Source organism: Neopelma chrysocephalum, unplaced genomic scaffold (genome assembly GCF_003984885.1).
Source record: "Neopelma chrysocephalum unplaced genomic scaffold, ASM398488v2 Primary Assembly neopelma1_85, whole genome shotgun sequence".
NCBI lineage: Eukaryota > Metazoa > Chordata > Aves > Passeriformes > Pipridae > Neopelma > Neopelma chrysocephalum.
The window spans coordinates 5,288,913-5,315,702 of record NW_020897747.1 but is presented as its reverse complement, the minus strand read 5'-3'; the positions used below and the strand labels follow the sequence as shown (position 1 = coordinate 5,315,702).

General features: G+C 38.3%; 1 protein-coding gene across 2 annotated transcripts; it reads left to right on the top strand.

Moving 5' to 3' along the window:
- Positions 1-294: 294 nt before the first annotated feature.
- On the top strand, positions 295-26,790 carry SMC3 (structural maintenance of chromosomes 3). Of its 2 annotated transcripts, XM_027692120.1 has the most exons (29): positions 295-425; positions 3,143-3,218; positions 5,241-5,279; positions 6,063-6,130; positions 6,507-6,578; positions 6,766-6,845; positions 7,368-7,446; positions 8,806-8,923; positions 9,471-9,646; positions 10,312-10,392; positions 10,648-10,812; positions 11,324-11,445; positions 11,872-12,085; positions 13,725-13,828; positions 14,044-14,143; positions 14,598-14,758; positions 15,521-15,662; positions 16,580-16,730; positions 17,710-17,862; positions 20,069-20,220; positions 20,432-20,590; positions 20,966-21,073; positions 21,373-21,481; positions 21,986-22,233; positions 22,355-22,567; positions 23,249-23,440; positions 23,590-23,767; positions 24,297-24,403; positions 24,715-26,790. In XM_027692120.1, the coding sequence occupies exons 1-29, from the start codon at positions 411-413 to the stop codon at positions 24,784-24,786; spliced, it is 3,654 nt and encodes a 1,217-aa protein (XP_027547921.1). In that variant the 5' UTR covers positions 295-410; the 3' UTR covers positions 24,787-26,790. The 2 variants fall into 2 exon arrangements, with proteins under 2 accessions (XP_027547921.1, XP_027547923.1); XM_027692122.1 differs by lacking the exon at positions 5,241-5,279.

The following is a 26,790-nucleotide window of genomic DNA, read 5'->3' as shown; positions in this document are numbered from 1 at the left end:
TCCCAACTCCCCGGGGGGACCCCTACGGGGAGGGAGGACAGCGTTGACGACTTTCCCCGCTCCGAAGTGCCTTCCAAAAGACATCGAGGCACTTTCAAGGCTCAAGAAAGGAGGATATCCCTCTGTCCCTCGCGGTGTCGCTTCTCCGGTGGAGCAGGGCCGCGCCCTCTGTTCCGCACTCCCCCTGCATGTGGGGCGGAATGGTTCGCGCCAGGACGGGACGGGGAGGTTCCGCCGCCATTTTGTTTGCGTGAGGGCCGAGCGGGCGCTGTGCGGGAGCCCCGCGGCGGCTGAGGGGGCGGGAGGCGGCGGCGGAGACCCGCGGTCCGGCTGAGCGCTCGGTCCGGGAGGAGACGGCGAGGGCGGGCTGAGCGACAGCGGGGCGTGCGCCCACCCCATTAGTGGCAAACATGTACATCAAGCAGGTGAGCCGGCGGGGCTGGAGCCGCCCGCCGTGTGCGGCGCGGCCTGGGCCTGGCAGGGGGCTTGGCCCAGCCCGCCCCGCCCGGGGTGGGGAGTTCGCAGTCTCACACCTGCCCGGCCCATAGGAAGGGGCCCGTGGGCAGGCGGCGGGCCCTGAGGCCTTTGCTTGGCCCGTCCCTGCCCCGGGGGGAGGATCGCGGGCCAGGGCGGACCACAGCCCAGGTCCCACCGCCGGGTGGGCCGACGATGCCTGCCCTGCCCCGGCTCCTGCGGCTGGTTTCATTCATTGGAGGTGTGAAGCGGCACTGGGGGCTGACCCTCTGGAACCCGGGACTTGTTGACGGGGACCCTTGGTACGGCAGCCCGGGTGTCCCGACCGCCCGCAGGCTCGTCCCCAAACTAAGGGCTCTGCTCAGGTGTCAGGCGGCACCTTGCAGCTGTTCAAGTTGTGGGTTCTCTTCTTTGTTTTGGGGTGATGCCTCAGGCCCCCGGGCATGGACCACTTCGCTTGTTATACTTCACCCTTGCCAGGTTGACGTTCAATTAAAAAGAATATCCTGATGTGGACCTTTTTCAAACAGTTTTTGAGGTCATTATTAATGTTACTTCTGCAGTATATCCCTGCAGCTGCTTTAGCAGTATATTGTATAGTATGCACCGATTTTTATCACTGCTTTCGTGCCACTACCTGTGCACGTTCATACAAAGCCTACTGGGGTTCTCATTTCCCGGTGGACTCAAAGTTGACACTTTTTTTTGACACTCTGCAGATATCATTATTAAGAAGAATGCTTTATCATGTTAGAAAGTGCATGTTCTAAGTAAAAATTAGATTTTCATCTACTCTTTGGCTGACTGGGCAGTGTTTGAAATGCCTTTTGTTCGTGCTTTTGTCAATCATTTTTACCACAGGTGTGCCCCTTGCTTTAAAGTTTTTGAATAAGAGTTCTTGTTCTCAAGGTTTGAATTGCACAAAAGTAAACTCTGGTGAAGATATATAGAGTAAAAAGTCCAAATCAACTCAGAATAGGGGAAACGTTTCATTTGGAGAGAAAGAAAGAGGAAATTTGGGTGTTCAATAGTCAATACTATACTAAGAGCTATAAAATAGTGTAACAAAGTGTGAACGTGAGAATAAAAGTAATTTGGTTCCACCAGTATCCCTTATTCTGTTGCTTCCCAGAAATTATTCCTGGAGTTTGAACATTAAAGTTATTTAAGTCTTAATCCGAGTCTATACAAGGCAATAAAGAACTCATGAAGCTTCAGAATATGTAGGATGGAAGAAGTGATAAGCCATCCAGAGAAAAACTTTGGGGGAAGATGATGGTGTTCAGTCTGCCTGTATTGCAGTCCCATGGTGCCCCAGGATGTGGGTGGTAAAAGTTTGGCTTCTCTAGCAATATCCAGTAAATAATAATGGGTTGTTTTTATCTTTTTGTAGAGAGTTTCTGGTTCTTATGAGAATAAAATAAATGAATTATTCCAATCTGGATTTTTTTAGAATGTTACGGGTAAACTGTAAAACCAGTAGACACCAAATTTTTTTGGTCATTCTTTTAATTTTTTTCCTGTCATGAAATCTGGTGAATTGGGAAGCAGAATTATTTGCAAAATGTTTGGGTTTTTTAAAAATATTTTTTATTTAATTTTTAAAATCAAAGTGAGTGAACACAGTTGCTGTGGCCTGGAGTTGGTGGCAAGACCTGAGTGAGATTTTCTGTTCCTGCTTTTGCTTTGAAAGCTGCTGGCACTGAGCTTACCATTATTTTAACTGTATCTCGTTGGAAGAGCTGGGTGAAGAACATTGCTATAAAATATCAACCGTAGTCCTTTTGTAAGTGTTGGTGCTGAAAAATCTGCAAGCATCAAACCTTAAGGTGGCTGTTGTCTTTCTGATGTCTTACTGAGCAGAGCAAAGCTGCTGTGTAGTCTTCCAGCACAGCTTTAATGTATGGAACAAATTACTTGGTGCTGGAAGTTGGATCAGTTTTGCTGCTATGCAGCACTGAAGTATTAGGATATTGTCATTTTCTGCCTTGTGTGCTACTGGGCTTGGCAAACCCCAATTGCTGCTGAAATGGAGTAGTTGAGATTTGACATGCTGCTCCCAGATGAGTAGCTCCTGTAGTTGTCTGTGTAGGTTTGTATTTGTTTAGGAATTGAATTTGCCAGAACCAAGATAGCTTGCTTTTTTACGTTTCCCCTTAGGTTGCACATTAAACCAAGACTGCATTGCATGTGAAATAGGCAGTTTAGTACAGTTTTTCCAGCCTGCAATTGCACTGTTTAGAGAATTTGCAAATGGAATTCTTCAGGTGTAAGTGGATTGCGTTATAAAAGTTAAGAATAAATTTGGCCCTGCTGGGATAAGTGCTTGTTATGTTGAGTTTTCTTTCCTGTTTATGATACTTAAAGCAAATCTATATTTTTGTGTAGTTTGTTAAAAGAAGATTCTCGGAACTCTCTTATTTGCTGTGCTTTGACCTACACAAGGAACAGCATCTCTTGGTGAGAGAGAAATCTGTCCCTAAGGTGATGCTTAGGCGAGGGGCCAGTTTTGTGATGTTTCTGATCTTGAACTGGAAAGTTGAGTTTGTGCGGGAAGGGCAGGCAAAATCAGTTACATGACAATTGATGTAAATATTCTGTCAAACCTTACAGTTCAAAGACTTCAAGAACAGAGAACTTGGTTAAAATAACTCACTCTTCTCTCCAGGTAATTATTCAGGGCTTTCGAAGCTACAGGGACCAAACCATTGTGGACCCATTCAGCTCCAAACACAATGTCATTGGTAAGTTCCAATACTTGTTTTTTCACACTAATTAAAGTTGCAGTGTTATTTCAGATGTTGTTCACATTAGTCTCCTTTGTAATTTTCAGTATTCTGCCTACATTTGATGACTATATTTTCTGTTTCAGAAAGTTCTGTATGGTTTGTAACATACCACAAGGTGTTTTCCACTTACAGCAAACTAATGCTAACATTCAATTTTGCTGTACATCTGAGTCTTCAGAAACTGAGTGAGGTCCATGAACTCACTTGGGATTTTTATTTCTTCTCTCTGTGGAAGTGTGATCATTTTTTATAAATAAGCACACCAGCTACTCTAAACTGCTGCAGGGAAGGAAGATCCTCTTCCAGCTTTAAAGGAATGAATTTCTGGAATGTGGACTGTCAAAAAGTATAAGTTTCAAAGTACAGTTTGATAAATAACACCTACTCTAATAGCATGTTGTTGTCCACCATTCTCATGCATCTTGCTGGTTTTGCCCATGGACACCTGGCCCTGCCTTTTCATGTGCATTGATTTTAGTGATTGTGCAGCAACTTTTGAGACTGCTGACCCAACAGCAAACAGTCAATTTTGGATGTAAAATTTTAGTAGGCAGGGTTTACTGTGGTCTTAGAAAAAACACACATGACACGAATAGCATGTCTTACTTTGTAGCGTTACTTCCACAGGAGCTAAAACTTTATCCAGGTATCGATGTTTCTAAAGTACACTAAAAAAATCAGGCTTCACTTTTTTTTAAGACTTCATAGTGATCCTCAAGTAATTTTGGGCATGAGGTGAATCTGGAAGGCATGTGGGCGGGAAGGGATGAAAGGCCTGAGATGCTCATTGCTGCTGGAAGTCAAGCGGTTTTTAAACTAATACAGTAGGTACTGATCTTAAAGAGGAGACACTGGGCCTTGCTGAAACACTTTGGAATAAACACTAAGATTATGGTAGTGTAGTGCTGTGTTCTTATACTTTTATTTTTGAAATAACTTCTTCCAGTCTTTTTAAAACAAAATATTGCTGAATTAGCAAGTGGAGCATTAAGAAGTTCAGATGCATTGTGGTTTAACCCCAACCAGCAACCAAGTACCACACAGCTGCTCACTCGCTCCCCCACCAGCAGGATCGGGGGAGAATTGGAAGGATAAAAACTATAAAACTCATGAATTGAGATAAAGACAGTTTTATAGGGGAAGCAAAAGCCACGCACACAAGCAAAGCAAAACAAGTAATTCATTTACTGCTTCCCATGGTCAGGCAGGTGTTCAGGCATCCCCAGGAGAGCAGGGCCCCATCACATAACAGTTACTTGGGAAGACAAATGCCATCACTCCAAACTTCCCCCTTTCTCCTTCCCCCCAGCTCGATATACTGAGCACGATGTCATGGTCTGGAATATCCCTTTGGTCAGTTTGGTGTCCCAGCTGTGTTTCCTCCCAACCTTTTGACTTCCTTGCCAGTGTGGCAGTACAAAAAGCAGAATAGGCCTTGGCTCTGTAAGCCCTGTTTAGCAGTAACAAAACTACCTCTATATTATCATCCTTGTGTTCAGCATAAATCCAAAACAGCCCCATACCAGCCACTGTGAAGAAAGTTAACTCTACCCCAGCCCAAACCAGCCCAATATGCTACTTGAAGTTCAATGTCAACATGAATGTACAGGCAAGTGATTTGCTCCACTTAAATATGCCAGGAGAATTTGATTTAGGTTTACTGTTCCTATCCCACCAGAAGATCAGTATAAAAACCAAAAAGATGAGAATAAATAGTATTGCTTTAACTATTATTTTCATTGTGGAATGGTGTTGGAGTTTGTAAATCATTGTAATGCGTTTGAGTGGGCAAAGGACTGCTCTCTTGTTCTCAATGACTGAGTGATCCACCTACCAAATGTGCCTCATTCCCTTGAGATTTTGCTTGGCTGTGTTATATTTGGGTTCTGTTCTTGAATATTTTCATGCAGCATTTAATGTACCTTGCACTGCTAACATATGTCAACTTGAGGTTATTCTTTGTGGTTTAATTTTCAGTGGGAAGAAATGGATCCGGAAAAAGCAACTTTTTTTATGGTAAGCATGGATTTCTTATTAGCACCAGGATGCTGACCATACCAGGTTTCTTTGCTTGTTTTTGCTAGAAGTTGGTTTACCAAATGTTCCTCCTCAACATTTAGTTGATTGTTGAAAGGCAGATCTCAATGCACTTGTTTAATAGTTACTTCAGATTTTTCCCTAGTATTCAGCTTCTCTTACTAAGAGCCTTCTAACTTCAAAATGGCCAAAAGAAGTATTTACAGGAGGAAACTGATTCTAAGAGTCACCCACTGTGAAAGATGATGATGATATTTGCAGTTGTTTTAGACATTCTTAGTGGCTAAATTCTACTCCATAGCAGTTTGGCACAGCTTATACAGTCTTTTAATGTACGGTTATGAGAGGGATTTTGTGGGGTGGGAGCATTAATGGAGGAGCAGAGATGTTAGTAGCCTGTGTGATGGTTGTATTCATAAATTGTCAAAGGTTAAGTAGTAGCAATATTTTTAGCCTAGCCTCTGTGCTCTGTATTTGTAGAGGAAAGCTCACGAATCTCTTCTTGTGCAGCATTGTTAGAGATTATGCAGTGAACTAGTAATGTGACAACAATGATATGCTCAGAGAAATCCTGGTGTACAGCAGGCTGAGTGGTAAAGATCCAGCAGACTAAGGTTTTTAATGAAGAAATACTGTGAAATTTTAGCAACAGCATGACTCTATTATACAATAGTAAATCAATATGTTTTGAGTTAATGAAACTGCTGCATATCTCCCTGAAGGAAAGAATAAGTCTTCTGTTTCTTTACTATTTTATTACAGCAATCCAGTTTGTCCTCAGTGATGAGTTTAGTCATCTTCGCCCAGAGCAGAGACTGGCTTTGTTGCATGTAAGTGAAGGTGTATGGCAGCAAAACTAAAGAATAAGCTAATGCACTGGAATGTTTCTACAAAAATGTTAAATTGCTGGGCTGTGGATATTTTAAGCCAATTATTTTGAAAGCATCCTTAAACGTTTTTCGTTTCCCATTGGCAAAAGGGAATTTATTACAAAGTAATACATTATGTTGATAATGCACACCAGTGAATATGTAGCCAAGATTTTCAGAAATAAAAATTTATGTGCTGAATCTTACATAGATGATCTTGACTTTCAAGTCCTTGAAAGGAAAGGGGAAGTAGGGTTGTCAGGAGAAAGGGGAGATGAATGAGCTTAAAATATTTTCAAAGGTGGCAGTTATCTAACCAAAATATCTCTTATCTTAGGAAGGTACAGGTCCTCGTGTTATTTCAGCATTTGTGGAAATTATATTTGACAATTCGGACAACAGGTTACCGGTGAGTTGAATAAACTGCTTTGGAAATAGATTATTGTTTTAGTCTCTTGTAATCTCATTCTCAGAGTAAGTCTTCAGTACAGTTACTGCCTTGGAGTCATTTCTGGTAAAAAATGCCATAGACATTCTGGATTAGTTACAGCTGCTTGCAGTAGATATGTATATTTACTGGTTTTTGTTTTCTCAAGATTGATAAAGAGGAAGTCTCACTTCGCAGAGTCATTGGAGCCAAGAAGGACCAGTATTTCTTAGACAAGAAAATGGTGACGTAGGTACTTCTTTTCCTTTTCTGGATGAGACTAATAGTATTTCTGTAACATTTTCTAGTCCAACCGAACACTCGCATCCCTAGCCTGAAATCATTTACCAACAGCTAGAACATCAGTCATTGTGCAATAGACAGCAGACTTTGAATTTGCAGTTTAATCCATTGTTTAATGTGATGTTTAACTGCTTGCATAGTATTTCTTTCGGGCCTTTTTAAAATAGAGGAGTTAGATTTGTTTCGTATCCTTCCTTGTGATATCTTTACCTGTATTTGCCTCCTCTGTGCTTTGAGGTGTTTATTTCTTAGTCTCTTTCCAACGCTATAGTATTTTAGATATGTTCCATTTTTATTCTCTCATTTCATTTTAGAGTTAGCCATTATCAAATCAAGAAACTTCTTCAAACAGCATGCATTGCACATGGTGATTATAGTATGTGATGTATATTTGTGATACTTTACTGAATATTTACAGCTGTGATTTTCACTGTAAGTGTTTTTAATGGATTCATAATAACATTTCAGGAAAAATGATGTAATGAATCTTCTTGAAAGTGCTGGATTTTCTCGCAGTAATCCCTACTATATTGTCAAACAAGGAAAGGTAAGATTCTTTTTCACAAAATGGAAGGAATTGCTGTCAAGAGTATCATGTTTCCTGGATGCTGAACTTAGCTCAATTATTGCAGAAGTAAACTAGAACCTAAATCCGTTTTTAGTTTGAAATGGTTCTTGTATATAGATGCTGCTTTTGCAAATATTACTGTTCTAGGAGTTTATGTTGAATTTAAAAAAAAAATCATGTCTGTAATGCTAATATTTAGAAAAGGGCTTTTTTCATGCTGTTCTTGGCTATCAGGTGCTTTTCCATACTTAAGTACAAAGCAAACTTGATTCCTATGACTATTTCAGTGTAAATTCATAGATTTCTGGGCCTTAAGATGAGGCAGCAAAGTAATGGTAGGAAATTTTAGGAGATTGAAAATACTGTCAATGGAGAATGAGTGGAAACATGCTGAAGTACCAAAAGTGAACACACATGAGGGAAAGGGCTCGTAGCATGGCCTGTCTTAGCTGCTGTTCAAGACTTAAGCAGCTTCCTAGAGCTTATAAAGGACACCCATAGCTGTAGACAAAGGACATTCTACTTGTAATGGCTCACAGGATGCATCCTCAAGGAGTCACTGGAAACTGTCACCTCCAGAAGATTACTGGAAGGGATACTTGAACAGAAATGCAGGAGACTCGAGCACTTGATGACAAGAATTCTGACCCGTAGTAAGGTCCCTCAAATGTTTATCAGGATAAATTTTCCTATACAGCTCAATGTGTGTATTTGAAAGAAACGACTTGGGCTGGAAAGTCATTTGCGTTTTGTAGTGGGGATTGGTGCACATGATTTAAAGCCAAAAGACACATACTGGTTTTAATATAATACAAATTAGAAACAGTAACCTTCTTAGAAAAGGATGCAGCCTCTGAAATTCTATTAAAGGGAAGTGAGTTTTATGTTCGGTGTAATTGTATGGCTGATTTAATGTTGTATTAATGAGTGTTTCATTATGTGAATTATTCTAAGATTTATAACCCCTGCATTTTAGTGTGGTTTTATGGAGGCATTTAAACTGTTTGATTTAGCACCAGGGCTTAAAAACTCAAGCTTGAGTTTCTCTAAATGTAATTTTGAATGGGTTATGGTTTCTTCAGTGTATGTAATACTTGTATCCTGATTTTTAGTTTAGTAACATATGAAAACCAACAAATTTCATTACAAGCAGAGTACTTGCCATCCAATAAAGTAATTGTCTCAAAAGAAAAGTAGTGTGGTATATACTATGTACCTGAATCTTCCTGCCAAAACCTCAGGCAACCAGGCACAGCAAAATAAGTGGAATCTTTGATCTGTTGTGGTTAGCCATACATCCAGAGCAGGCTACTGAAATCATAAATCTTTAATTTTCAGATCAACCAGATGGCTACAGCTCCTGACTCTCAAAGACTGAAGTTACTGAGAGAAGTAGCTGGTACCAGAGTATATGATGAACGTAAAGAGGAGAGTATTTCACTTATGAAAGAAACAGGTAAAATGGTTTAAGAAATGACTATTTTATGCCATAGTAATTCCATTAACTCTGAAAGTCTGACTTTTTCAGTAGTCCTAATTACCAGATAGATTTTATTTGTGGTATGTTAAATGATACAGAACATGTCATATTTCCTCCCTGAATTTCAAATATCTCAAAATAATAAGTTACTTCACATGTGCTTTTAGTAATAAAACTTTTTAGCTGAGCTAGTAGGGATAAATTTACTGTTCAAAATATGAGTGATGTCAGCTGGCAGTGATAAAAATCAGGATACCTACTGCCATGCAAACACTAAAGTTCATGTCAGGTAGTCTATAATTATTTTAAGTGTGTGAGCCAAGAGGGTTTGTGTTTGTGTTGCCTTACATAACAATTATCAACAGTTCTGCTGTTAGGATATTTTTTTGGGAACTTCTGGACATGGATTCTCTTCAGATTTCTCTTGAGAAATAATTAATCACTTCAGGAGATTCAGTAGCTGTAAATGTGTGGGAATGTATTAGTGTTTAACTGAACTTCAATCTTGTCCTCTTTTCTGAAGAGGGCAAGCGAGAGAAGATCAATGAGTTGTTGAAATACATTGAAGAGCGACTGCACACACTCGAAGAGGAGAAAGAAGAGCTGGCTCAGTACCAGAAATGGGATAAAATGAGGAGAGCATTAGAATACACCATCTATAATCAGGAGCTTAATGAAACCCGAGCTAAGCTTGATGAGGTAAAATATCTTGGCTGGTACAAGATACAACATGAGCTGCTGGTTTGTGTTTGCCACCGTCTCTTTGTGTTCTGTGGTAGAATCCTGTCAGTGTTAAGGAAACTTTCCCATCCAACCATCCAGGAGCTGCTCTGTCAGTCGCAGCCACACCAGCTGAGCTGGGACCAAAGTCTTTTCAGAGCAGGCAGCTCCAGTGAGCCAACAGGTGCTCACTCACACAGTCAGACCAGGTTTCCCACAGCAGACTTTAATTACTTTTATCTTGGTGTCATAACTAAATAACAGAGCAGCTTGAGCTGGGTGCCTCTGAGGAGGGAGGAACCCCAAACAAAGGAAGCCCTGGACTTTATCCCCTCAGTCTGAGCACATGCAAGTCTGGCGTCATTGATTCCTGCTGTGTCTCCCAGTGTCCAGTTACCTGGCCTGCTCACAGATCCCCGGGCCCTGGCAGCACTTCACAGTGTCTTGCCTTGGGCTCTCCTGCCTGGGGCACGCACCGCCCAGAGCTTAATCTGCAGCAGTCTGCAGCTGCACACTGAGCTACCTGCACTGAATGTGTTCCTCAACATCAGTGTTCTTCACTAATAAAACAAATTCTTTTCTTTCTGGAACCACTACTAAACTGGATTCTTGCTACTTAAACTATTGGTGATGTTTCCATACAGCTTTCTGCTAAACGAGAGACAAGCGGAGAGAAGTCAAGGCAGCTGAGAGATGCACAGCAAGATGCTAGAGATAAAATGGAGGTAAAAATACTTTTAAAAGGGCTCTCCAGATGTGTTTTGCTTTGTGGGTTTGCATTTTTTTGGAGAGGGGAGGAGGGCTGGTGGTGTCTAAAACTGTATTAAATCCAGTTTTATACTTTCATCCTGTTTAGAAACATGAGAAGTCTTTCACACTTCTAATGTATTGTGATCTACAGAATAATGATCTTGTGAGTTTTGATAGATAGTGAAATGTACATGCAGTGTCTGAGATACTACACACTTACATTTGCACAGGAAATAGAACGGCAAGTTCGAGAACTGAAGACAAAGATTTCTGCAATGAAAGAAGAGAAAGAACAACTTAGTGCTGAAAGACAAGAGCAGATTAAGCAGAGGACTAAATTAGAGCTGAAGGCTAAGGATCTGCAGGATGAATTAGCTGGCAACAGTGAACAAAGGGTATGTAACAGCAGTGAAGTGCTCTTGTACTCTGAAGTTTTGGTTTCATACTGCAGCCTGTTTTGTAAGGTTTCCCAGACAGATAAATTAGTCTTCTGTCTTGTCTTCAGTGTGATTCCAGAGGATGTAAACTTGGACTTCTGTGTTATGGTCCCTTATTTATCATCCTGCATGTTGCGAAATCAAGCACCTATAATTCTCTTGATCTTAATTGCTGCAAGTATTGGGATGGAGGATTTTGTTTATAGCACTAATTTGAACTTGGTTGTTTGGCCCATGCAAACTTTCCTTGCTTCCATTGGTTAACTTCTTGAGAATGCATAATTTCATCCCTCTTTGCTGTCCTGATTGGAAATTAGTTCACTTTTGTTAAGTGTTAAAATAGCATAGTGTCAGATAAGCAGTGGCATCTTGCAGCCTTACAGTGTAGTTATTCTTCAGAAGTGTGCATAAATGTAATAATAGTTCCTGCTATTACCTAACTTTAAATACTGCTTTGTTTGACTTTCAGAAAAGACTGCTAAAAGAGAGGCAAAAGCTTCTTGAGAAAATCGAGGAGAAGCAGAAAGAATTGGCAGAAACAGAGCCGAAATTTAACAGCGTAAAAGAAAAAGAAGAGAGGGGAATTGCTAGGTTTGTGCCATTCTATAACGGGGAGTCAAAGCATTTAGGGCAAAATTTTATCAATGCTATTCATCTGTGCAGTTAAAATGTACTTGTTGCTCGACAATGGGGTAGCTATTATGTGTTTGGAGATGGACTTCCTTATTGTTGGGGTGGGAACAGTATTTGGTGAAATGATTTTTTTTTTTTTTAAGGTTTTGTGGCCACTTTTGTTGGCTGTGGTTGACTTCTTGTGAAGTCTTCTGGGTGATTTTTGTTGTTTATAACATGATCCTTTTCTTTCTGTTACTGATTTGGTGCTTAAATTTTAGATTTGACAAATAATTTTAGATGATTTGACACCTCTTGAAAATTCTAAAAGTAATTCTTAATGCTTGCTCTTAATAAATTCAAGATTTCCTTATAATACACCACATCTTTTGCTTCTCAACATAGACTTGCACAGGCTACACAAGAAAGAACAGATCTTTATGCAAAACAAGGTCGAGGGAGCCAGTTTACTTCCAAAGAGGAAAGGGATAAGTGGATAAAGAAAGAACTGAAGTCTTTAGATCAAGCCATCAATGACAAGAAGCGGCAGATTGCAGCTATACACAAGGATTTAGAGGATACAGAGGCAAACAAGGAGAAAAACTTGGAACAGTACAGTGTAAGTTTTCAGCTTATTCTCAGGGTTTTTGAGAGAAGGGTTAAATACTCATTTTGATCTTGGACAATTAGACTTCAATGCCTATTTCTAAGGAAGATGTGACTTTCTGGTTGGGTGTGGCCTTTGAAAAATGTGTTATTGAAAACATCTGTAGATAAGCTTTAAACTCCTTTAGCATCTAACTTTACTCTGTGTCTTGGTTTTGCCTTGTAGTACTTTCCCCAGTATGTTTGGCCTGAGTTTTCAGGAAGAGTTTTCTATCTGCCTTGCTCTTGTCTACATTGAATGTGGCCATGTCATAGATAACCATTTTTTATATTCTTATAGAGGTCTGTGTTGGTTGTTTTCACTTTTCTCATTTTTCCCAAGCAAGAGGATCTTTTAAACTATGCAGCAGGCACTGCACCCTTGTACCATGATTGCAGCTGGTTAGAAGTTGCAACCCTAGGCGTGTTAGAAGATTGATCTGTTCTGGTATTATCTGCGTAACTTAGATTTTAATGTCCATTCAGAAACAGCTCTTACACTGCAAATACAACAGTATAATCCAAAAATAGCACTCCTGCTAGGAATTACAGCAGTGAAAAGCTCTGCTCTTGTATTGGGAGAGCATACAGTGCCAATGCTGATAGACAGTGTTCTTGGACTTTGTGTGATATATCTGCTAAAACTGAGGATCAGTCTGACAGCATACAGGAATGTAGTTGTACAAAAAAGATGGTGTTCAGCTAAAATACTGCTTGGTTGGGGCCCACATTGGCAAAGTAGTGATTCTCTGAGTTGGTGAATGAAAGAAATGGGATTTCTTTGGCTGACTGTAATTGTACTATCCTGTTCAATGGGTATTCCGTAGCATTGAAGAGGTTAAATTTGGGGTGGATTTTGATTTCTTTCTATAGGAATGTTTGGTTTTCTTTTTCTTCCTAAGGAAGATTGATTTATGCTTAGGCAAAGAGTTGTATAGCTTTTTGTTGTTCAGAGAGAAGGTGTCTTGGGTGAATGTGATTTAGAGCTTGCAAAGGTAGTTTGGAACAAGTTGCCTATGTTTTTAGAACACAGTTACTCCTCCTTGTACACGTATAAATATATAAACACTATCTTGAGTGCTACCCCTGAACTACTTTGTAAGTGGCAGGTGTTAAATGAGCAAAGGAAAGATGTCTGCATTGGCTGAAGCAGCACACATCAACAGCATGTGTTAAGGTGTGGTACTGCTGGAGAGCAGCCTAAGATTTTTGACTAATAGCAGGATGGCATGGTACATGAGATTACTATGTATGTTCTTATCACAAATCTCATTTATGAGCATGATTACACGGTAGTTATAGTAGTTGTTATAATAGTTATATAATTTATATTTAGTTACGTTCTTACCATGACTTACAGTTGATCCATTTCACTTCAATGCCCAGATGCACAGTTGAACTCTGCCTGCCTTGCCATCTATGTAGCAGCTAGACCTTGTTACTGCTTCATTACAATGGTGTATTTATTCTTAGTGCTTTTGCAGTTTGTTGTAAACTGGTTTAAATGTTTGTAGGAATTGTTTTCTGAATTTTAAGTAGTAGTTCAGTATCAAATAAAGATTTTTTTTCATATAAAGAGTTGTAATTTCATACTGTTATTTTCTTTGAATTAGAAACTGGACCAGGATCTTAATGAAGTGAAGGCTCGTGTTGAAGAACTGGACAGAAAATACTATGAAGTGAAAAATAAAAAGGATGAACTACAAAGTGAAAGAAAGTTAGTAATTAATTGAAATATGTCTCAGTCTCACTTAATATGAAGGACCCCAACTGTGTAGTTGTTAACATGGCATGTAGGTATGTTTTTTGAATATGGCCATGTATGAACTCCTGCACTTTGCCTTCCCATTAGATGAGCAGTCTTTAAGGAAATAATTATAAAATCTTCAGATTGCATTCACACTTAAAAATTTTATTGGTTTTGTTCTGTAGTTATCTATGGAGAGAAGAAAATGCAGAACAACAAGCTCTTGCTGCGAAGAGGGAGGATTTAGAAAAGAAACAGCAGCTTCTCAGAGCAGCAACAGGAAAGGTAATATACCTCATATTTGAGAATTCCTTGTGGAATTTTGTTCTTAAAGGACAAGTCATAGTCATATCTGAAAGATATGATAGTTACTTTTTTAATTACAGTCTTTTTGTCATAATTAAAACAAGTTATATTAGAAGCTGAATTTTTCAAATATTTATAGCTCTAAAACTACTTGAAAATTTGTTTTGTAAACTTAAGGTAATTGACGTGAGGAGACCAGGCAGAAAAGGAACACTTCTAAAATTTTTTCTGATATCTTTTTACTTAAAAAACCCAAACAAACAAACCAACCTGAAAAGTAATGAACTCAAGTATTTAGATATTTTCTATTGGAGCTGTTGGATTAGTTAGCAGAAATTTGGCAGAAAAGGAGGTTACAACTTTCACGAAGTTAAAGTGGATGCTATGTGTACATATTTTAACTGCAATACAATAATAAGTTGTTCTTCAACAGGCCATTTTGAATGGTATAGACAGCATAAATAAAGTTTTGGAGCACTTCCGTCGCAAAGGCATAAACCAGCATGTTCTGAATGGCTACCATGGCATTGTGATGAATAACTTTGAGTGTGAGCCAGCTTTCTACACCTGTGTTGAAGTTACTGCAGGGAACAGGTAATGACATGCTCTTCAGTGCAGTGTCACAGTTCAGTTCTTGGTGCAAGCTGCTACTGAAATTTTAGTCTTTTGAACTTGAGCTTTTGCCTTTCTTTTGTCAAAGTGCCTTCTATATAGCATGATCAAACTGCTATTCCTTTGTCAAGGAACTAAGAAGAATTTTGCCTGTTTGAATATTAAGCCTAGCTGCTCTTGACTTTTGTCAAAAAAACCCTAAAACAAAACCACAGAGAAAAAGAAAAAAAAAACCAAAACCAAAACAAAGAACAAAAAAAGGACCCAGACCCACACTCCTGACATTTACCAGAAGGACTGGTAACCGGAAGTTTACAGCATCTTCCAGTGTGGAAAATTCTACAGTAAACAAGGCTGATGTTTCAATAACAGTAAGAAATATTTCACTCGCACTGGAAAATCTCATGGGTGAGAATGGTCTCTAAACTGTCAGAAACTGCTGCCTAAAAGCTCTGAAAAGATGTTGAGTGTTAAGGAGTCCGTGTAAAGTATTTGTATACAGTGACGCCCTAGAGATTGAGCTGCTCTTGTGTCAGGAGGGTGGAATGTAAAGTTCTTGTCTAATCCTATATTAATCAAAGTAAATAGAATGTATCCACTTGCTTTTCCTGAGGCATGGAATTGAAAGGAAAATGCAATGCAGCTTTATATTGATATGTACCTGCATGATTACTGTTCCTATAGAAATATGTTTGTGCTTTTAGCACGATAAAGTTTTGTCTGTTTGTTGGGGTTGTTAAATAGGTTGTTTTATCACATTGTGGATTCTGATGAGGTCAGTACAAAGATCCTAATGGAATTTAACAAAATGAACCTTCCTGGAGAAGTTACCTTCCTCCCTCTGAACAAGCTGGATGTTAGAGATACTGCTTATCCTGAGACTAATGTGAGTTAGAATTCCTTTTGAACCTTCCTCTGCTTCATGATTACAAAGCCTTATGTTTTGAATTGTTTGTGTACATTGCTTATTGCCCACTTGCTTTTCTGTTGGATGTCTGCAAGTAAATGCTACTTCTAATGTATGTTTCACAACATAAAAAACCTCTGTTATAGAAAAATACTTTCCTATGAGGTATCTGCTCTTTAAAGTTTAACTGCACTTTACAAGTAAAAAGGCAATACTAAAAGGTAGAATTTTATTGCAAGCTAAAAATCAAGAATTGCCTAAATTCTGAATTGCAATTCTTTCAGCTGAAATGCTGCTATGGACAAAAGCTGAAGAGCCACATTACAGCCACGGACAGATTATAAAAATTATTGGAAATAGTTGTGGTTTTATATTTAAAAATGCATGAATAAACCTTCAGTGACTACTATTTAAAAAATAGTTCTGAAATGCATTTCAAGAAAGTATTGGCTCTTATTTGAAACTTTAGTAGTGAATTCATAGTGTGAACATTAACATTGCTTCCTGCAATAATCACGGTTGCATAAGTTCTTCAAAAATGGGGGATTTTCTTCTCTTTTTCCTAGATAGACATAGGAAACAAGCAGACTTCTAGTGTGTTTATTTTGAGGAGGCTGTATTAGTACAACTGTTAATGTTTGTGTTCTGCTCTCTACAAAAAGGAAAAAAACCATGATACTTATTCAACTTGTTTCAGTAGCAATCTAATACTCTTGTGAGTTTTCTGGCAGACCTGTAGTTGACTTCAGGCACAAGCCTAGCTGTGAGAAGCTAAAATTGCAATATCTTGATTTCTGTAGAGTGTTTATGACTATATTTACTCTTGAATGCTATGTATAATTTAGTTGCAATATACTTGCCATATGCTCTTATCATTAAAATTCCTGTCATTTCAGGATGCTATTCCTATGATCAGTAAACTGAGATATAATCCAAGATTTGATAAAGCTTTCAAACATGTTTTTGGAAAGACTTTAATTTGTCGTAGCATGGAAGTGTCTACCCAGTTGGCCAGAGCTTTCACTATGGATTGTATCACTCTGGAAGGTAAGTATTTCAATTTTATAAATTATTTATTGTAAAAACAGGATCCCTGAATTGTGAGGCTCACTAAACATGGTCTTTTGGTGTTGTCAAAATAAGATTATTTAAAATAATAGTATACTTGACTGAGATGTACGTACAAAGTTGCACTTGGTTAAGTACAGTGCTTAAAAATACAGAATTTCTTCACAAACTGTGGAATTCTTGTAGGAGCTAGATGTTAGTAGCCATGTATCTCCATCCTGAGAATTGTAAAGCAGATCAGGTTTGTATTCATACAATTTGTTTTATCCAATTTAACAGGCGTTTGTTTTCCTGGAGTATATTTATGATGTTTTCCTCAAACTTAAACCAGTGTTTAGTGTGTGAATGTATGGCCTTAATTACTGAGAAGTGCAAGGTGAATTCTCCAGTGCAACAGGCATGTTTACATCTTACGTTCTCTGAAATAATCTATAACTCTTCTTAATTGCCAGTTCTTAAGAAGGCAGATTCCCTGCAGGCTTATTGTTGTCTTTTTGTCACTCCAAGTCAATCTGAAAAAATTCCTAAGGGTGTCTGAGGAGGAAGTTACTAATTTTTCAGTATCAGCCACAGTATCAGTACTCTACAAGCCACAGATGCTGCTGATTACTTGATCTCTAGTTTATTTCCTCACAGAAGTTCGAGGGTTTTTTTTCAAACTGGTAGTGCTAGGCATTTGCATTTTTCCTACGTATTTTCTTTCTTTTGAGCTGCATGGTTTCAGAAGTGAATTAAAAACAAGCTAATGCTTAAAGGACATCATAGCAGTCTGCATTTGTCTTGAGAAAGGAAATGCACTTAAACTGAATACAGAAATAAGCATTTCCTTAATTGCTTTAAACATAGGTACATGACATGCAGCACTTCTGTAGGTGAGTTGATGTTCCAGTGAATCTGCTAGGCTGCACTGGAGAGCATATATTGTGCTGTTTATAGTCTCACTCTCTTGTGCTCTCAGGTGATCAAGTCAGCCATCGTGGGGCTTTGACTGGAGGTTATTACGACACCAGGAAGTCTCGGCTTGAACTGCAGAAAGATGTTAGAAAAGCAGAAGAAGAACTTGGTGAACTTGAAGCAAAACTCAATGAAAACTTACGCAGAAACATTGAAAATATCCTTTTGTTGTTGATGGGGGAAGGTTGTGTGATGACAGATCTTTTGTTTTGGTTACAGTAATAGATGAAAAGCAGGAGACTAACTTGTTAATGTAACACATTAGCTGTGGCATTTGTTTTGACTGTTTCTTGTGCAGCCTGGTTCTATATGTTACTGAAGCGATTTCTGTAACAAATGAATCAGTGGTGAAACAAAAATAAAGAACGCCCTGCATGTGAAAATTGGTGTACAGCCAGTGAAAAGAACAGATTTTAAAACATATCCATTGTTTATGTGCCTGAATTGCATTCTCTTTTAAAAATAATATTATTTAGATCAGTGCAACTAGGTAAGAAGTAATTGCTGTACCACTGTTAATGTTTTGGTAAAACTTCCTTACTGGGGAAACTTGACTCAAAAATAGTAATTGAAGCACACCTTGTCAATAGTTTGCTTTAGAGAGTGGCTGGCACAGTGGCCTTCAGGTAAAAACTTTTCCCAGTTAAAATTTGATACTGATCATTAAAGCTTACAGATGAGGTTAAACCCTAAATTATGAGGCTTTCTATTCCTTTTAGAGTTTGTTGTAGTAACTGCTATAACCAGATATTGTTGTTATCTTTGTTAATCTTCACTGCTTCTTCTGACTCATGCTATATTTTTAGTACTTGTGGCCTGAATTGTTGTGTTACAGAGTCCCCTTATGCTGTGGAGGGGAGATGGAGACCATTATGTTATAATAAGCTGTAAGTTATTTGACAGTTCGGTCTTTTCAGTCTCTTTGTACAGTGTCCTTTTGAGATCCAGTATCTAGAATTCACGGGCAAGGGAGGTTTATACAATTTTCTTAACCATCACCCAGGTCATGCTGTCCTTCAAACTGAATGCCTTTGCTTTATGACCTGTATCAGTGCATTAGAGACATTTTTGGGACTGCAGATAAGCAGACCACTGAAGCCTATGGTTAGATCTAAGCCGATGAGTAAAGCTTTAGAAGTATGTGACTATGTCTCCTTGAGTCAGTGGGAGAATTTCAGAATGGTCTGTTAAACATGGGTTAAATAGGCTGAATTTGCCAGCTGGCTTTACATGCACCAGCAATAATTAATGTCTTTTACCCTTCTACTGGTTACTTATGGGCAGTGTGCAGGACCAAATGTGTATATCTAAAATTAGTGTGTTTTCTCTCCTTCTTTAGGTATTTTTTGAACTATAGATATATAGGCATCCGGTTTTAAAAGTATCTGTGCAGAAACTAGTTTTAACAACCCAGTGTGCAATGTGCAGGTGGCCTGCTTTTTGTAAGTAGGAATGGGAACTTGAATTCCTGTTGCTTGTAGTTAAATTCTCCAGTTACCTGTTAGACCCTTGTGTTTCTGTGTAGTTTAACTTTTAACCAGGACTACTATTTTGGAACTGAGAAATTTTTCTTGCTGTCATGTAAGTCAAAATCTTCAGGCCTGAGTTTCTTTTTGAGCAGGGATCTATAGAGGATGTAAGTAGAGTGCTCTGTGGCATATGCTTCAGCTGTTGGTTGCTGTTACTGCAATCTGGCAGTAACTTCTAAAACATAATAAAAACAGACCTCAGTTGTTTTAAAAGTAAAATATCCATTCCCAGTAACTTCCTGTTCTATAGCTCATTTAGTTTTCCCCAAATGCTTTAATATGCGTGTTTTACTGTAACCTCTGCTTAGGAAATTATTTCATTTTTAAAGCATTTAGGGTGATGTGTTTAAATATACATTGCAGTAGGAGTAACATGATAGCAACACAATATAAATTAAAACACAGTCTTAGCAAGCTCTGCACTGTGCCTTAAGCCATTGTATCAAAATTGGCCTGAACAAATTACACTTTTGCCTCAAAATTGAGCGAGGGATAATGGTATTGTTCTAATACTTCCTTGTAAATGTAGGCATCTCCTCTGTATTTTGTAAGATTTGAGTTTTCCTTGCATGTTCAAATGTATCCCTGTGTTCTTTTCAATGCCGTGTTGTAAAATAAACAAGGAAAGCTTCGTTTAGCTTAGTTCCTGGTATTGAAAAGTTACTTGATAAGCTGCTCAAGTTACTTTTGTTGATGAGTCTTGATTTCTCCTGTACAACTGAATATTATGGTATAGTGAGGTTTTTTGTTTGTTTCTTGTTTTGATGACAGAGGTTCTAGTAGGTATAAAAGGCCTTTTAAAACAAGGACAGAGTTTTCCTTAGCCCACAGCATGGATTAATAATGAGATTGACCAGCTAATGAACCAAATGCAGCAAATTGAAACACAGCAGAGGAAGTTCAAAGCCTCTCGAGACAGTATTTTGTCAGAGATGAAAATGCTGAAGGAGAAAAGGCAGCAGTCTGAAAAGACATTTATGCCTAAGGTTGGTATGGGGTTTTTGAAAGCTGTTAATCCCTTTATGTTAATTGTGTCATTAATATTACTGATAAACTTGCATTCCTTTCTGGTTAACATCTTAATGAAATATTAAGAGATGACTAGAGGTGTGTATGTTAATATAAACAGAAAGGTGAAATTCATATAAATATACAAATTGCTTTGAGGAATGATTCTGACTAATATCTGTCCCACAGCAACGTAGTTTGCAGAGCTTGGAGGCGAGTTTGCATGCTATGGAGTCAACCAGAGAATCATTAAAAGCAGAATTGGGGACAGATTTGTTGTCTCAGCTCAGTCTTGAAGATCAGAAGCGTGTAGATGCTCTTAATGATGAAATTCGACAACTACAGCAAGTAAGGAAATTAAAATGTCTTGCCATTAAATGTGGTACCTTTCTTTGCAATAAACTTATGTTTGTTCTTTTATATGAAAAGTCAGTTATGAATACAGTGTCATTAAAGTAGCACTTCATCAGTACTAGGTAGGCATGTTTGAAGTTCTCTCATTTGCCAGGTGTATTTGCATGTTTTTCTCAAATGCTGGGTGGTTTTTGCCAGCTGATTGTGTGAGAATTAAGGTTATTTGGGGTGAAATCATAGGAATTTCTTTGCTCCTGCTATTGAACTTCACAGCAATAAATACAATTAGGCATCATCTGAAGGGATTATGCACAGTGCGGGAAAAGAAAATAAGGTAAGGCAACTAATATTCTTTTTTACTTTTTTCAGGAAAACAGACAGCTTTTGAATGAGAGGATTAAACTAGAAGGCATTATCACAAGAGTTGAAACGTATCTCAATGAGAATCTGAGAAAACGCTTAGACCAAGTGGAACAAGTAAGAATTTTGTTTTAAATGTACTTTTACAGTCTGGTTTTCATTTATTTCCAGGGCTAACACGTATTAATCACTTGATAAATACTCATTCGTTACCCTGCATTATCTGTGCTTTGAATACACAGTCTGTGTGTGTGGCATCATAATGACAGATTTGTTTGAAAATCTAGCTATTCTCTAAAACTTTACTAAATATTGAACACAGTTATATGTAGAGTAGCAGAGGATAACTTGTTTGTCTGGCTTATACTTCTACTCCACTTTGTGCTGAAGCTCGGTGGCTTTTATTTATCCCATAGGAACTGAATGAGCTTCGAGAAACAGAAGGTGGCACAGTTCTTACTGCCACAACATCGGAACTTGAGGCCATCAACAAACGAGTGAAGGACACGCTGGCACGGTCAGATGGTTGGTAGCATCATTTTTTTGAAAGAAAACTCTACAGTGTTTTGGAAGTTCACATGTACCGTCTTTTGGTTTAGAAATAGACCATAATGTGAAAAGTAATTAACTTGGTGATAACAGGCTTCTGACTTCAGGGCATAGTACATATCTTCCTACAAGCAAAATCTTGTATAGTTGTTCCTGAACTTTGTCTAACCTATCTAAAACTCAGCTGCAGTCAAATAAAATATTGCATCTGTGTGGCTCAAAACTTTCTTTGCTTCTCTTTCTAGACATTAACAATATGACTGTAGTACATTTGGGGGTTTTTTAAGCCATAATGCTTATGGAGAAGAAAAGAGAGGGATTTTCAGCCTTTTGCCTGAAATTTAACCTTCTGGTCCTTAATAGATCGTGTTCTTTAGTTTATCTTTTTGTTTCATAAATACTTTTCTGGATAATTGCTGATCTTATGCAGGCATGTAAGACTTACTCCTTTGGGTTTTGTACTCTCACCCAATATCGCAGATCTGGATAACTCTATTGATAAAACAGAAGCAGGAATTAAAGAACTTCAGAAGAGCATGGAACGCTGGAAGAACATGGAAAAGGAGCATATGGATGCCATTAACCATGATACAAAAGAACTTGAGAAAATGACCAACAGGCAAGGCATGCTTCTCAAGAAGAAAGAGGAATGCATGAAGAAAATCCGAGAGCTGGGTTCACTTCCACAGGAGGCTTTTGAAAAGTATCAGACTTTAAGTTTAAAGCAGGTAAATAGTGTGCTTGGTTTCACGTTTCCTGACCTGAAATATCAGTGTCACCTTCATCTTAAGTGTCAAATGTGGCTGGAATTGCAAGTCACTTTGATGTGTTAATGTTTTCCATTTACAGTTATTCCGCAAGCTGGAGCAGTGCAATACGGAACTGAAGAAATACAGTCACGTTAATAAAAAAGCTTTAGATCAGTTTGTGAATTTCTCAGAGCAGAAGGAAAAACTGATAAAAAGACAAGAGGAACTGGACAGGGGCTACAAATCCATCATGGAGCTGATGAATGTCCTTGAGCTTAGGAAATACGAGGCTATTCAGCTGACTTTCAAACAGGTAACAAAATGGGAACAATTGTAAAGACACTGATGCTGAAATCAATCAAATTGTCCCATTATATAGCAGCTCTATGGGAAGAAGCAAATACTAAGTATGTCTGTAATAACAGAAGGCAATGTCATGTAACTTGAGGCTTGTGGGTTTTTTAAATACTGAAAAATAACTAACCTTTTAAACAGGTGCTCATCTCTATTACATCTCTAGCTTTACTTTAAACCTCTTTAATATTTCCTTTCAAGTGAGTCTCTTTGTACTACCTACAACCCTTTCTGGGACATGTCTGGTAAAAAACTGCACCAAATCCATTCTCCAGATTTAGTGAAAGTATTTCCAATGTTAGCAAAGGATCTTAACTACAAAGTGTGTGAAGGCTCCTCTTAAAAGGTCTTTTGGTTAATAGAAGGTGACTGAAAGAAATCATACTTTTGCTACAGTTTTATGTTATAATTCTACCATTTTTTAAAAAAGATTTTTTCAAATTCTCATACTACAAGAATATTTGTCTTAGCTGTTTTTAAGCCAAGCTCTGTACAGCATAACATTTCTCAGTTCTGCTTAAGAATGAATGTTGATCTCTGCTTTGAAGCAGATACTTTGTGTGATCATGTAAAAGCAGTTGTTGTCTGCATTTGATTCCACTCTAAGAATGAGCTGGTTTATTGACTGTTTCTTTTTCAGGTGTCAAAAAATTTCAGTGAAGTATTCCAGAAGTTAGTGCCTGGTGGCAAGGCCACATTAGTAATGAAGAAAGGAGATGTGGAGGGCAATCAGTCCCAGGATGAAGGTGAAGGCAGCACCGAGAGTGATAGGGGGTCTGGATCTCAGAGCAGTGTTCCATCTGTAGATCAGTTCACTGGAGTTGGCATAAGGGTAAAGAAAAATATTTGTATTTAAGTACTCTAAATATTTGTTTAAGTTGCTTTTAATTAAAGGCAACATTCAGTTGGTCCTGTTGGTTTAATATCAAGTGATGTGGTTTAGTGTTTTGAAATCATCTTGCTCTTATATTGTTTTGTTAGGTATCCTTCACAGGCAAGCAGGGTGAAATGAGAGAAATGCAGCAACTTTCAGGTGGACAGAAATCTTTAGTGGCCCTGGCCCTGATATTTGCCATCCAGAAATGTGATCCAGCTCCATTTTACTTGTTTGATGAAATCGACCAAGCCTTGGATGCCCAGCACAGAAAAGCTGTCTCAGGTACCTGTCTACCTTTCTTATCTTCATTGTGATTAAAAGTAACAGTTTGTCTTCTCATCCCTGATTAAAGCTTTTAATCATAAAAGCACATTTTTGAGAAGTCCAGTGTGTGTTAGAATTTAACTTTGTGCCTTCTGAAGCTTTCATGAACTTGGTTTTAGGACGAAGCTCTGTGCTATCTACTGTGTCTAAAGGGTCTCCTTACTACACTTCAGTGTGGTGGAAACAGTCCTGTTTGGAAGTCTCGTTTGATTTTAAAAGTCAGTGGAAAAGTACTTACTCTGTTTTTCATCACAGAAGTTTAATACCACTCTTATGTTTGCAGAGTGGCTGGATTTGTCAAGAGTTGATACTGGAATTAGTGATAGTACTTAAAACCTGGTATGGGTTCTCTCTTGATTTGTTGGTGTTTATTTTTTTTTAATTAAACGAAACCTCATTCTGAATAAACAATAGCAAACTCTTTACCTGTCTGTCCTGCTTTATTGGAAAGATTACACTAATCAAGAATTTCTGTGTTCATTTTTAGATATGATTATGGAACTAGCTGAACATGCTCAGTTTATTACAACAACTTTTAGACCTGAACTACTTGAGTCAGCTGACAAGTTCTATGGTGTAAAATTCAGAAACAAGGTAAATAATATGATAAGGTTCTCAGTAAACACCATAACTAAAATAGCTAAATTTGAGACTTGACTTAACAAGAGTTCAAACTGAAGCAGGCTCACTTCAGTGATAGATTTCTAGTTATGTTGCAGTCTTCTATAAAAAGTTCCTTCCTGAAAAAGATATTAAATATCTAGATGTGTCCTTTGTCATGTTCCTTAAAGGGAATTAGAAATCGATTATAGATGTATTGCTGAGTTCTGAAGCCTTCAGAAATGTCTGTATTCCTCTGCAGGAGATAGATACTGTAATAACTGCACATTTCTTTGTTCCGCCAGGTCAGTCATATTGATGTGATCACAGCAGAAATGGCCAAAGACTTTGTAGAAGATGACACCACACATGGTTAAAGGAACTTGTACTTACTGCTTGTTTGGAAGATGTGTATAGTGCTGTTTATGCCAGGGACCTGTACATTTAAAATACGAATTATTTAGTCCTTGTTTAAAATAGTTTTTGAACATACATTTTAACCAAGACCCCAGAAGGCTTAGTTTCAAATGAGCTTGAGTATCCATTTTGTCTCTGTTGCTGTATTTTATAAGATAATTGTTAATGTTACCTTTATACAGTACCTGTAGTTCAGAAATTTTATTCTCTTCCCTCAAATCTTTTGTAAAGTGTCTGTTGCTGTTTTAAAGCTTTTCAGAAAGTGCTAGCTATTTCTTCTTAAGCATAGTTTTATCATTTATATTGCCTCACATGTTTTTTTTAATGGCTTCAATTAAAATGATTGGTTTTATTGCTGTAACTTGTATACAGTAAAAGTCTGCTTTATATTGTCTTTCTTAAGAGGAATCCACTGAGCTGGAGTAAGCATTATTTGGTCATATTTGAGTGGAATATTTCAGAGACACAAGACAGAGCAATTCTTCCAAGCCACTCTTACTTCTTTTCCTCCCTTTTTTTGCACCTTGTCAGTGCCAGCAGAAAACCATCCCAAATCTATGCTTGTCCAAATTCACACTGTTCTGGTTATTGAACTGAAAAAAATATAAGTATCAGAAAAGTCTGAAAAGACCCCAGAACTGTATCAAAATAAATCACAGCCCTCTCCTTTTCCTGGCACACTGGCCAGTGTAACTGCTCCATCACATCTTTTCAGCCTGAGAGACCAGCATAACTTGGGCCAAGTGACAGTCACTAGGCAAAAAGTGAAGTCTTTTGCTGCTGTCTAGGCTTTTGGCAAAGGGGTTTTGAATAATTTGTTCTGTTCCCCTGGAACACTTAAAGATTTACTACAAGCCATATATTTCTTAAATAGCAAAGCAGTTGTAAAAACAGAATCAGTAGGTGTTACAATAGTACATTTATAAAAATATCATAACCTTAAACAGTACTTTATGTAACTGTAGATAGTACAGTGAGAAACAAGCACCCTTGTTCCCTCCCCACTGAGAGCTTTGGGAAGTGCAGGAAAGGAGAGCATGAACTGATGGCAGGCCTCCTGGGCTCAGGAGTGCATATCCTTGCATCACAAGGCAGGGTGAGAGAAGAGTACTAAAGCTGGTGTGGAGCAACTTCCCCAGGGAGTGATAAACATGTAGGAAATTACTACCTGCAGTAAGTCTTAAGCTGAAAGGAGGAGGCTGTTGTGACATAACAAAGCTTTCTGTAGTTCTAGGGACTCACTAGCTGCATAGTAGACTTCTCTCAGTGAAGAGAGGATAGAGTACAAAACATGAAACAAAGTAACCCCAATGCCCCCAAAATTTTTACCATATGAATAAACTATATTTGAGAACCCTGAAGAATTTGAAATCTGTCCTCTTCATACAGAGTTCTGAACATGCATTTATGGTGGATGCAGACCAAAGTGTTCCTGAACTACTTAGAGGTGAAACCAGCAAGTTCAAAGTCCAGAGAAGGACCTAAAGGACCCAGCCTGAGGTTCAGGTTCACACCTCAGGTTGCTGATTTCATGCCTTTTGGTCCAGTGTGTGTAAGGGCGCACTGGAAGTGTCTGTAATCCATGACCACCAAATACATAAATTGCTCTGGAAGTAGCAGGCTCTGTTCTCAGTTAACTCAGGCTTGCCAGTGTTAGGGTATCAGCTTGACAGTTGTTAGTTTGAATTTTGGAAGAGAGAAGCAGTTCACAGGCCATGGAGCTAATTACTGTGCTTATTAAGAAGTTTCGTACTAAATCCATCTAAGACTGATCATGAATTTTCTCGCATATAATCTCTTTAAAATGCAGGTAGATCAGAGCAAAAGGGGTTTTGTTTTTATAGTGTTGGGATTTTTTTATACAGTACTCAGCATAATAGAACCTAAATGCGACTGAATAACTTAAGCAATCTCAACTGTCTCAGGAATTCTCCTCTGGGTTGGGTGTAGCATTAAGTTGGTTA